Raw genomic sequence first — 12,716 nt, forward strand, 5'->3', positions numbered from 1 at the left:
GAACACAGATACCGACACAAAATACTAAGTAGTAAAATATAAATATCACATATCAGTTTTCTGTCAATAATAATAATTATAATAATTATGATAATAATATAGCCTGGTAAAGTGTGTAAAATCAATACTGTCTTCCTAGCTAAATATTGTTGGCTCTTTGCACCAGTTTTGTTTTGTTTTTTTCCCCCACTTGTTTTTCGCTCAAGTGTGTAACAAGATGCCTATTCTCACTTCATAAATTTGTGGTGGAATGGGAAATTGGCATTTCAAGGCCAATAAAAGCCACCACATCAAATAAAACATTGCGGATCAAAAGAACCAACGCATGGACATTTTTTCCCTCGATAAATTAAAAAGGGGGGTAGTCCGCCACGCTTGATCATGCCCCGAGTCCTGCCCCGCTCCAGCGATTGGCTGGACGGACACACAAGGGGGGAAAGTTTGAATAAAATACAAGAGCATGGCACCAGTGTTGTCGTTCAAGCTTGTGCGCTTGGTCCAGAAGCGCGTGAGTTGCACTACGTAGGTGAGCAAAGAGTTGTAGGCGCACTCTTTGGAAGTTCAAAAATATATCCCGAAATTTCAACGGATGACTGCGGTTGATTGCAGGGGACTTTTGAATTTTAGCTGAAGTTAAATTTGTGTTTTTGGGAGCGGACAACAAGTATTGTGGCGTCTCTAAACTCGTGCGTAATTGCCGATTGCTTCTCAGCTCCATCAGGAACATTTTCTGTAACCCTGACCAGACTTTGCATCTGTAAGGAGGACGTTTAACCTCTAAGATGACAGCGATCAGAATGGTTTCATCAGTGTTGCTGCTGGTGCTGATGCAGTCCGGAGTTCTTTGCGCACGGAGGTTCCGGGGTGGCCGCAACCCACAACCGCGACGCTCATCACCTCCTCCCACATACCGGGCGGACCGGGGTGATACCACGGAAAGCTTTCCTCTGGATTTCACCGCGGTGGAGGAGAACATGGATAACTTCATGACACAAGTGAAGAACCTTGCGCAGTCCCTCTACCCGTGCTCGGCGCAGAAGCTTGACTACGACATGAAGCTGAACTTTTTGGAGAACACATCAGTCACCTGCAACGACGGAAGTCCTGCGGGGTGAGTACCAAATGTGAATAAACATGTGCAGTGTGATAAAGATTCTCATGGGACTGGATCACCAGCAGGTCAGAGCAGGGTCAGCTGTGCACTGTGCAAGTAGAAACTGGTATTTTGCATAAAGAGTACTTCAACCGGGCACACCCCGTCCTGCTGCTCATCTTGGCTATCCGAAGTAACCCACATATCTGGCCTGAGGACAAAAGAGTTTCGCAGTATTCGAGTTATTGATCTGCAAATGTCCCAAGTTTGATTTCCGATAATAAACCGTTTAAATGTTGAAAAAAAGAAATAAAAACATGTAAATAAAAAAAAAAACAGCCAAAAACGGTAAAAATCTAAATTGAACGATGTCCTAATACTGAATATGGCTGAGCAGGGATGAGATAGACAGCTGCTTTGCGTCAGCGAAGCGTGAAATTTGCGGATAGCCACATGGGCTATGCTTCATTTCCTTTGCTTGAAATTAGAATGCAGGATTTTATCTGCAGAAAGTTTAGATTTCTAAAGGTTTCAGACCCTCGCCCATCCCTCTATGCGAGTGCGCACAGTGCTCAAACTGTTGACTTGCGATATTACAATAATTTAACAAGTTTTCTTCTTTTTGGCAAACTGTAAAATGTAGTTGTCTGTCAACGACCCAGGTTCGTTTACGGTATGATCTTTTTAAGTTGATTTAAACAAACATTTTTTTTTTATAGTTTGATGATTTTAGTCTATGGCCCATGGGGGCACACAGATAGATCACATTTGTGAGTAATTACCTCCTGTTGACTCTGTTGTTAAGCAGAAATCCGTTTGGAAGCATTAAAGCCGGCATGATTTCTCTACTAAAGAGGGATAAGCCATGGCCTAAAAGAATATTAACATTACACATCTATTCTGTCCTATTGTATAATGCATACAAAAATGCTCAAGTATATAGTCTGCGCTTTTAATTTGGTCGCAAGGTGTCAAATTATAATTATTCTTCAAATAATACTGATGACTCAGGTGGGAAGCTGTAAAAGGTGTACGTTCTCACATTCAGGTGTCTTTTCGTGTATGTCTGCGTCTCATACTGACATCATATTATGCTGCAGTACAAGAATAAAATCTTCATATCTTATACAAACTAAACCACATTGAATTACATGTCCGATACGGTCAAACTGGAAAACAACAACAACAACAACAACAACAACTGTTGAATATATAAGCACCGCAGTTGCAGTTTTCAGTATTATATAAATTGTTTTAAATACGATTAGTGCCGTCCATGCCGTATCAGGAGATTTTGATGACAGTTCGTCATTGTGCGCATACGAACTAGTCTGAGAGCAGTTTGGTGATGGATAGGCTTGACAGAAATAGGGTGTGATATACATGTCTCTTTATGGATTTAGAGTCCTGTCTAATTCCTGCTAAACCCCAAAGTGCCAGCTATGAGAGCTGTCTGTAAGCGCAGTAAGCTCTTTAGAGACGCAGCATGAGGACGCACGCGGGGAACAGTTACTGGCAGATGGCCTTTTCATTCACTCTGGCAGTCATCAGTTAGAATGCTAATCCATCTAACACTACTATTTTCCAGAGAGATATTGCCACAATAACACATTCATACATATGGATAAAATATGAAAAAAAAAAGATAAATAAAAATACATTCACTGGATAGGAATGGTCAAAGCGTGTGATTCATCGTCTGGAGTTGCACTTGCTTGAGTGAGTGGGTGGACGCAGCACCTTTCCTTTTTGGCTTGTTTAGCTTGCCAAGTCTGCCTTAATTTTGTTGTTTGGAAGTGCACTGCCCTCAGCCCACATCACCGACTGTGGCTCGCAATAATAGCATCAAACATCGACTGCAGCCAAAGTGTGATTCAGTGTCCATGAGCAAGCAGCTCAGAGCTTAAGCCAAATCTGTTTTCTTTAAAGTCACTGACATGTAATTGGCAGTCTCTTAAGTTGAGTCATTGCCGAAGTTGAGTGGATATTCATTGAGCGTCACAGAGGCGCATTTAAAAGCCTCTTGTTTCTGTGGTTACAGCTACTTTAAAAGCCAGAAATCTTTAATTTGCCTTGTTTTTTTTCCTTTCCTAGTATTGATATTGAATAAAAGCACTGTTGATCAAAGGATGATGACGCTTTTGTCATGAGAACGGGAGAATCAAGATAGCATTGCCCTCTTCTGGACTGACGACATAAAGCACTGACCTCTTAAATCCTTGCGTGCGTAACTTCTCTACGTAGTTAGTCTGAAATAAAAAAAATAAACAGCTTAAATTTACTTCATATTACCCCGGGGTGCATTTAAAGGGCTTCAACTTGGGCGTACGTGGGTCCTACACAAATGTGTTGACATCTATACCTGCAAAATATAGTTGTTTTAGTTCTCTTGCATCATTGCTTCGATAAGGAGTCTTGATTTTATCCACCCTGTGGGTAGCGGCTGAAGAAAACGAGCTCAGGGTGAAGAGATGATGGTACGTCACCTATGCTCGTAGAATACTGGCATCGGCAGGACCGACACGATAGGGGAAAGAAGGATGTTTATCACGATATCAGTTCGCAGAAATCACAGACAAGCTCGTTTTACCCTTCTGTGTGCGACACAAATGTCTGTTGGCAGAATTTCTGTGTTGCCGTTTCCTGTCACCTTTCAGAGATCGCAATCAACAAAGTAACAGCGCATCCTTGTTTGTAATGAACCGATGATGTAATGTGTGTTTGTATGTCATGCCCGGGTACCATCACTGATGCAGAAACAATGAGGGTATGACCTCTCAGTTTTTATCGCATTTCTCAAAGTAAGAAACTACATCATTTCTAAGCTGTGGAATGAGACTGTATCTCATCGTTGTCATGCAGGTGGTGCAAAAAAAACCAAAAAAAAAAAACCTTGAGGAATTTCGAATTATGTTCACGCATGTTTAATATTTTCCTGCAAGTCAAGTATAATTTACATGCCTGCTGTAATGCGCTCGTTGTATGTTTCTTTGGGCTCTTGCAGGTATTACCTAAAGGAATCTCGGGGCAGCAGACGGTGGCTGATATTTTTAGAGGGTCGGTATTTAAGACGAATTGAACTAAATTCATTATATTTCTCATTTCATGCCAAAATTAAGAATGATAAAGAACTTACGTGAGAAATAACAGTATCTGTTGTGTTTTTTTTTGTTTTTTTTTCCACATCTGTGTGCAGGTGGCTGGTACTGCTTCAACAAGGAGAACTGTGACAGCCGATACGAGACCATGAGGAGATTGATGAGCTCATCCAAGTGGCCCCAAACAAAAACAGGTCGGCCTCAGCGAGTTTGTTCACCGCCCTCCCAACATCGCAAACATCCCTCTCCCCGTGGCCTTCAGCAACACCGCGATCACGATGTGCAAAAACGCACGCAGATCATCCCCTTTAATGCCTGAATGATTAAAAGGATCGGATGTACCTGTGCTCATTTACGGTGTTATTAAGACCGACACCCGGTTATAATGTCGCTGCGGCGCGGGGCTACCTGGCGCCCGCTGCTATAGGAACGGAGACGCCTCCCTCTCTCATTGCGCTGTAATAACTGTAATCCACGTGGTAATGATGATGAGTAAGAAGAGGATGTGTCTGGGGGAGCCAGAACGGCTAATGATACATGCTGATCTGTCTCTGCAGGCACGGGGATCCTGTCTCCACTGCCTGAGGAAAACCCTCACTGGTGGAATGCCAACATGGTGTAAGTTGACTCGCATTGTTTTGCTTTTATTTGATGCTCAATTTTTGTTTTAATCCCCGCTGGCGACTTGAACTCTTGTGTTGGCTGTGCAGGTTTATTCCTTACTGCTCCAGTGACGTGTGGAGCGGCGTCACAGCCAAAACAGAGCAAAGTAAGAGATCACTAAATCCTCACGATTCGTTACATATCGTATCTGTCCTTAAAAAAGAGGTCGTTGTCCTACAGTTCTTCTGTCTCTTTGTTGTGTGTAGGTGGTTATGCCTTTATGGGCTCACTGATTATTCAGGAGGTTGTGACAGACCTGCTGAACAAAGGTCTGGACAATGCCAAGGTTCTCCTTTTAGCAGGAAGCAGGTATGTGCACGTGTAAAACATTTTATGTGGGTTGTTAAATTCAAAAATCCTCTGCGCCCCTCTCCCTCCTCCCTCCCCCCTCCCATTGTTGTGTATTTATAAGAACGTGCCGTATGTCTGTGTGCAGTGCGGGTGGTACTGGGGTTCTCCTGAACGTGGACCGTGTGGCAGAGCTGCTGGAGGGACTGGGGCATACTGGCATACAGGTGCGAGGCCTTTCTGATTCTGGCTGGTTCCTGGACAACAAGCAGTACCACTGCACTGACTGTGTGGACACTGTAAGCTGTGCCCCCACTGAGACCATCAAGAGAGGCATCAAGTATGGGACAATAATAAAAGTCAGGACGGTGGAAATGATTTATCGAGATAGAGCTGTACAGGGTTGCTAATATTCGTATCATGTCTGTAATATCAGATACTGGGGAGGAGTGGTCCCAGAGAGGTGCAGGCAGACCCATGAGGGAGAGGAGTGGAACTGTTTCTTTGGGTACAGAGTCTTCCCATCAATAAAAAGTGAGTTTGGTAACTACTTTGGTGAATTACAATTTGCACATTGATGTGATGCATGTATGAGCCTGAATAGACTCTTACATTCATCACCTCCATCTTCCCTGCCCAGGCCCTGTGTTTGTGGTGCAGTGGCTGTTTGATGAGGCTCAGCTGACAGTGGACAACATCCAGCTAACAGGCCAGCCCGTGCAGGAAGGCCAGTGGCGCTACATCCAAAATCTGGGCATTGAGCTGAGGAACACACTCAAAGATGTCCCGTAAGGCCGTGTTTCTGAATTTCAGGAAGAACAATGGAAGTAGGGTTGTTGCCTGGATTCAGGCTGATGTATGTTTGTTTTTGTCTTCAGGGCTATGTTTGCTCCAGCATGCCTGTCACATGAAGTTATCACCAGAAAGTGAGTCTGATTTCATTTTCAAAGCTTCCCTTTTGCAGTGCACCGGTAAACGTTGTGTTTGAGACCTTCAACCCGTGAGCTTAAAGCGCCCTCTTGTGTCCTGTTCTAGCTACTGGATTGACGTGCAGGTCAAAGGCACCTCCTTGCCCCGAGCGCTGCACTGCTGGGACCGCAGCCTCCACGACAACAGGAACAACAAGGCTCCGCCCAAAGGGTGCCCCGTGCATCTGATTGACAGCTGCCCGTGGCCACACTGCAACCCCACCTGCCCGACTATCCGAGACCAGTTCACGGGCCAAGAGATGAACGTCATTCAGTTCCTCATGCATATGGGCTTCGATGTGCAGAAGATGGCCCAGCAGCAGGGCATGGACCCCAGCAAGCTACTGGGCATGCTCAGTAGCGGCAGCTAAAGGGACACGCATGCACAGTATCTCCAAGCTAAACCCAAGTAGAGCTGGCTGGTCTCCCTGGCCAGTCTCCCAACCCTGATACCTCCAACTACCTGTCCCACTTCACAACCCACCCTACCTATAATCTCTTCCCCTCTGACCTCCTGTTTACTTTAGTCCAAACCTCAGTCAACACAGGTGGCTTCGATTTTGCCCCGCAATCCCTTTCGTCCCAAACCGGCGACAAGTACAGGGGCACCACGACAAGGCACAACTCTCTGCTACTCTCCATTGAAATTATCCTTTGCTTTGTAAAAGAAAAAAAATATCATGAATGTAATCCAGTTTTAAGGATGCTCATTGATGTTTTGTTTTTATAATTTTCATCCTTTGGTATAGATTATATTTAGTCGTTGTAAAAGAAAGAAAATACAAAAAAAAGCAACACCACAATTACATTGGGATGCTGTCATTGCTAAGTAGCCCATATAGAGTCGATAACGGTACAACTTTGTCCAAACTGGTTTATAACTGGTTCTACAGATATCTCGTCACAAAATCACCGACATCAAGGCAGAAACAGGGAAATGTGATAAGAGGAGAAAAGCACTGGATCAGGAACGAAACGTTTTACCTCTAAAACAAAAGCAAGAGAGAGAGACAACTGACACCGATACTCATAGAATAAGACAATGCCCGGTGAAATAAACACACTTTTTACATACTGTAGTTAGGCTACTGAAATTGAAGGCAAAAAAAACAAAAAAAAAAAACAGACAAATGTCAGATGTTATTCTTTTCAAATGAAAAAGGTCAAAAAGAAAATAATTGTGCCACAGGCAGACAAACCTCCATACTTTGTATTATTGTGTTGATCACATGAAAAGAGAAAAGCTCCCTTATTCCTGACAGTGATGCAATCGAACTGGATGATTTTGACTTTAGTGAAGACGTCACGATGTCCAATTTTGTCGTGTTCTGAAATGGCGGTGCTAAAATGGTCCTGGACACACTTCAACGTCTATCAGTCGCTTAACATACACACACCACAGTGCCATTACATCTCGTCTATACCTCTTTCTCAACAGGCCACGTCGTAATGGGCGGACTGTTCAAACCTGATAAAAGGGTACACATTCATGTTAGGTCACCTCAATCCTCAAATCAATGCAATGAACATTTAAAGGGAGACAAATATTGTGTATTGTATATTTTTTTTTTGAGTATTTGTATAGGTTCTTGCAAGTGTTCACTATTGTAACTCCCTTCTTATATTTCATAATAGAGATCACTTTTTAATATAATGACAATGCTGTATGTAATGATGTCTTTATAAATGATGGACCTCTATTTCGCATCACACCAGAAAAGGAAAGTATTACTAATTGTAATTTTATTCTGTAACATATTTTTTAACAGAAAAAAAACTCAAGCTACATTGGTAATTTACATATTTATTTTGTTATGTAAATCATATTTATAAGTGCTATTTTCACAGAGAAGTGATTCTTTGTAAATTGTAAATACATTGCTGTTTTTTTTTCTTTGTGTTGATTGCATGTCTTTGTAACAGACCCAAAAGAAAAGACAAATTACATATACTACAAGGTAAATATTTGTGTGCAGTCTTGTTTTTATTACTATTATAATAATTCTTAACATTAACAGTAGTGGTGGTGGTAGAATAGGCACGCCACAGTTTGTCACTATCTTGACATGCTTGATAATATGCATGATGCTTGGTGTATTCACGAAGGCAGTTCAAGATATTTGATCAGAAATGCGGTGACGTCTTCAAATAAGTAAACAAGAGGAGGTAAATGAAATTGAGGCACGATGAATAATGAAATAACTGAATCGCAATACATTTCCGGTTCTGCAGTACTGAAGGTCTGACCAGCTTAGCAAGCCGCCTCCGCGGCGCATGAACGAAAATGTGTCCGAACGATTGAAAAGTGACCCCCCCCCCCCCGCATCATGTAAATGGCCACATTCTTAAGTTGTGTCCCTTATTTATGTCAAGTGCAGTCAGAGTATTTATGTGAACTGGACTGCACACTTCATTTCATGCACCCATTCAGACACACACACACACACACACACACTGATGGCAGCAAATCACCACGCAAGAGGCTGATCGAAACATCAGGAATAATTTGGTGTTCTGTGTCTCGAGGGCATTTCAACTCGTGGGTACGGGGAGTTGAGCACCAGACCAGTGAACCTTCTCCACCTGCTTCTCTATGCATCTTTTTAGACCTTTATCGTGTTCTCGTTTTTTTTTTTTTTTTGCCGATCTAAGTATGCCAGCCTCTCAGTTTGTGCCTGTTGGTAGTGCCAGCAACGTGCTACGAGACAGCGAGCTCTCCGTAAGATGATCCGTCATTTGTCAGGATCACACCGGTCTTCTCTTCAGCGGGATTGGACATTTGCCTCTCATGATGACTCCATCACATACCAGACCCTTAATCTAACTACATCAGACCCTGTAGTCGCAGTAATTCAACTCAGGGATGTTAAGTACCACTGATTTAGAGCGCTCCTATAACATGGGTGAACCCACTATGGAAGGCTGGGGATGAGGAAGGATAAAAATCGATGATGCTGGAGTATAGATATCCTTTATTTCTATTCCACGTTCTTTTTCCTTTGTGCTTACATTACCCAAAATACAACCTGTTGACACAGCATTTTGTTTTTGTTATGCTAAGTGCAGCTAATGCAGCCTCAAGCTGCAAGCCTCAAACATAGGGGATGTTAAGCTAGCTTCTTTCTAACTACACACCGACAAGATATCCTTGTTTTCAGCACCAAATGGCGCCATTTCAAGTGACATCCGTTGAGGCAATTCATCCGATTTTGAGCAACTTACTCCTGAGCCACAAGATCGAAAAGGCTTCATTTAACAAATACAAAGCTAGAGACAATTCTTATTTCATTCCTATCCAGTCCTTGTATGTTTCTCACAATAGGTTATTTACAAAAAACACTACGAGATTGAAAAATGGAATATGAAGAGATGTGTGCACAGTATGGACAGTGTGTCATTTAACAACTTTTCAAACTCTTTTAGGTTGTGGTTTCATGTACTTATCGCCTTCTCTGTAAATGGAAAAACCCCAGCACACTAATATCACAGGTTAAAGTATTTTAAGTAACTGCCAATTCATTTCCATTTCCTTCTCTCATGCTTAGGGCAAATCTGCCATCACTTGGGTATAATCATCCCTCTCAACCTGCATGCAATTTCTGCCTCTGATGCGAGTCTGAACCTCCCTCCCTGTCATTACTATGCGTCTAAATGCCAGTTTCTTACAGAGGGAGCTCTGAATCAGCCTCTCTGGGTGCTCCCTAGAAATACGACTCCCATACTGGCCACCACATGAAGCCTCCCACCCCTCTGTGGAATATAGACCCCCTATTTATAGAGCTGGCGAGGCCTTTAACCCTGCGCTCGGCACAAACTTTCATTTAAACAGCCACCCCTGGCAATCCACTGAGTGCACACTGACGCACACGGGAGGAGCAGGGTGTGCTTCTGTGAGTGCAGAAGTGTGGCAGACCAAATCTGGGAGGCAGAAGAAGACAGAAGCAGTGAGACAAAGAGCAAGAGACAGAGCCAACTGTTTTGACGGCCTGCAGTGAAGACATTCCAAGGACTGAGTCAATGACGTGTGGAATTTGACTGAGAGGACAACAAACTTGTTCACCTGTTTGTTTCCGAGGGTTACTGATCCAAGATTGATCTCTGGATACGACTTTTAAAGGAAAGCTATTTGGAGAAGACCTTACTTCAACTTTTGACACATTGGACAACTGAGATTTCAAAGGACGTACACCGCAGTCTTGAGTAAGACCAGAATCATATTGTTATTCTACAAAAGAAAAACTCTTTTGAAAACATTATAAGTGGACTGATACCAGCGTTACGTGATTTACAGAAATGATTGTGTAGATTTTATAGACTTATGCAGCCAACGAGAAGCACATCGATCAAACAAAACAGCAAAAATATATCTTATTCTTGGCGTCCAACAGAATATCTTTCAGTGTTGTAAGCGCCTGTTCAAACTTCTACACAACGTTGTACAAATGTAACCTGATCTTCAGCACAGCTGTAATTACAAAGCAAGCTCAGGAAAGAAATTACAGACATTTGTAATTAAGGTCCATCTATAAAAGGAAACCAGGGTGAGGTCTGTGTGAAAAAGACGAGTCGGCCACAAGGACACCAACACAGAAAACTAGTCTCAACAAGAGGAACAGCTGCTTCTGGGGGACAAGACACAACATGGACGCTCATGGAGGACACTACCTTAACAAAGACGCTGTGCTGTCACCTTTAGGCATAGCCCGAATGTGCCAGCTACTACTTGGCTGCACCATAATGGCCCTTGTCTCCCACAGTGCAGGCTACAGCGCCACCTATGGAACCTTCTGCATGTTTGTGTGGTGCTTCTGCTTTGCGGTCACACTGGTTGTGTTCACCTTGGACATTACGCGGCTCCACACTTGTATGCCGATTTCCTGGGATAACTTCACCGTGGCCTTTGCCATGCTGGCAACACTCATGTACATCACCGCCTCCGTGGTCTACCCGGTTTACTTCCTCCAAACAGAGTGCCCTGACGAGAGCTGCGAAGTCCAATTCTACCGCATCGCTGTCACTGTCTGCTCCTGCGTCTGCTGCTTCCCTTACGGAGCCGAAGTCTTTCTAACGCGAGCTAAACCTGGAGCCGTGGTGGGCTACATGGCCACAGTGTCTGGTCTACTCAAGGTGGTCCAGGGCTTTGCGGCCTGCATCATCTTCGGAGCCTTGGCTAATGACAGCGAATACAACCTGTACATCGCGACCCAGTACTGCGTAGTGGTGTACAGCCTGTGCTTCTCTGTCACCGTAGTAGTGGTCATACTGACAGTCTCCGGCAGGACCTCTGCTCTGCGCTTCCCGTTTGACCGCTTTGTGGTTGTCTACACCTTCTTTGCTGTGGTCCTCTACCTCAGCAGCGCACTCATCTGGCCCATCTTCAGCTTTGACAAAAAGTATGGCACCACCACTCGTCCCGAGGACTGCCCGCGAGGAGAGTGTCCCTGGGATAGTAAGCTGGTGGTGACGGTGTTCACCAATGTCAACCTGGTATTATATTTTGTTGATCTCGTTTACTCCCAGAGGATTCGCTTCGTCTCCAGCTCTGCCGTGTGAAAAACATCCCCCACCCCCTTTCAGCCTGAGAGCCAAATAAGGCCACATCCAACATGCTTTCCATACTCAGGTGTGTAAAGAAGGACTAATTGCCTTGAATCCATAATTTCATGGTGTTCTATATGTGTGACATTTTTTTTTTATCATCAGTATGTATCTAGTGCTGAGTCTCTGTGGTTGGCAGTAGTGCACGTGCTACAAACTTAAAAGGAATTTGTCCAGTTTTGCAAGTGACCTATCATTGAGAGGCCGCCAGGCGCATCAATGAGCTGATCCCAGCAACTTTGTCCAGAAGACCCCGGGAAACATGCCCATCCTCGCGCCAAATGCTGCTGCTGCGGTGGTCTGTAAGAGGACGGACCTGTGGGAGCGAGGGATGTTTAAATTATTAGAACAGTGTTGTCAGCAACTTATTTTATTGTATTTCAACAATAAACAGGATGAAAATATATCTCATAAAGATGTATAGGCTAGTATATGTTAAGTCTAAAATTTGCACTGAACATCGACTTTGTTTGGATTTCTAGCCATTTTGCTGTATTTCTTTTTTTTTTTTGCCAATTTGTATTATATTCCACACGTGAGAAATTAGCAAGCTTTTCCCGTTCCTGAATGTTACATGTATTTAATACATACATTTTTGAAGGCAAACGTTTGAAAACAGTATTAAAATGTATTATTTTGTTGGTACACTACATGTTGAGCACAAACATGAGTGTGAAAATCCTTCTATTGCTATGTTTGCAGTATTTTCTAAGTTCAATAAAATGCCAAATTGTGGGTTTTAATTTCTGTTGCCATTTCTTGAAATTAAGTAGTGAACATTTGGTCTCAGCTTTCAGACTTGCTGTTACCAGAGAAATTATGTATGTCATCTTTTTTTTTTTCGGTATACTTTAAAAGACAAATTTAAACCTGCTTTCTTTTTCACACGTGGCCAAAAGTTTCCTACAGTTAGTCGTTGAAATAAAGGTTTGCCAAAGGAAGCAGAGGACTGAGAGAAAGACCAATTCCCTCGTCTTCACCAAAACAAACTAGGCCACTTACCTCAGG

General features: G+C 43.2%; 2 protein-coding genes across 2 annotated transcripts; both read left to right on the forward strand.

The window, feature by feature from the left end:
- The first annotated feature begins 497 nt into the window (after window positions 1-497).
- Window positions 498-8,061, forward strand: notum1a (notum, palmitoleoyl-protein carboxylesterase a). Its single transcript, XM_069149054.1, has 11 exons — window positions 498-1,111; window positions 4,098-4,150; window positions 4,290-4,385; window positions 4,749-4,809; window positions 4,902-4,960; window positions 5,061-5,163; window positions 5,291-5,482; window positions 5,579-5,676; window positions 5,783-5,930; window positions 6,021-6,068; window positions 6,178-8,061. Exons 1-11 carry the CDS (start codon window positions 783-785, stop codon window positions 6,479-6,481), a joined length of 1,491 nt encoding a protein of 496 aa, XP_069005155.1. The 5' UTR covers window positions 498-782; the 3' UTR covers window positions 6,482-8,061.
- A 1,920-nt stretch (window positions 8,062-9,981) lies between these two features.
- LOC138197658 (myeloid-associated differentiation marker-like protein 2) lies at window positions 9,982-12,437 on the forward strand. The gene has a single exon (XM_069148517.1). The coding sequence runs from the start codon at window positions 10,752-10,754 to the stop codon at window positions 11,661-11,663; it is 912 nt and encodes a 303-aa protein (XP_069004618.1). The 5' UTR covers window positions 9,982-10,751; the 3' UTR covers window positions 11,664-12,437.
- Window positions 12,438-12,716: the final 279 nt, after the last annotated feature.

This window comes from Embiotoca jacksoni, unplaced genomic scaffold, assembly GCF_022577435.1.
Source record: "Embiotoca jacksoni isolate LCO1_2020_lvr unplaced genomic scaffold, fEmbJac1.0.p SCAF_15, whole genome shotgun sequence".
NCBI classification, from domain to species: domain Eukaryota; kingdom Metazoa; phylum Chordata; class Actinopteri; family Embiotocidae; genus Embiotoca; species Embiotoca jacksoni.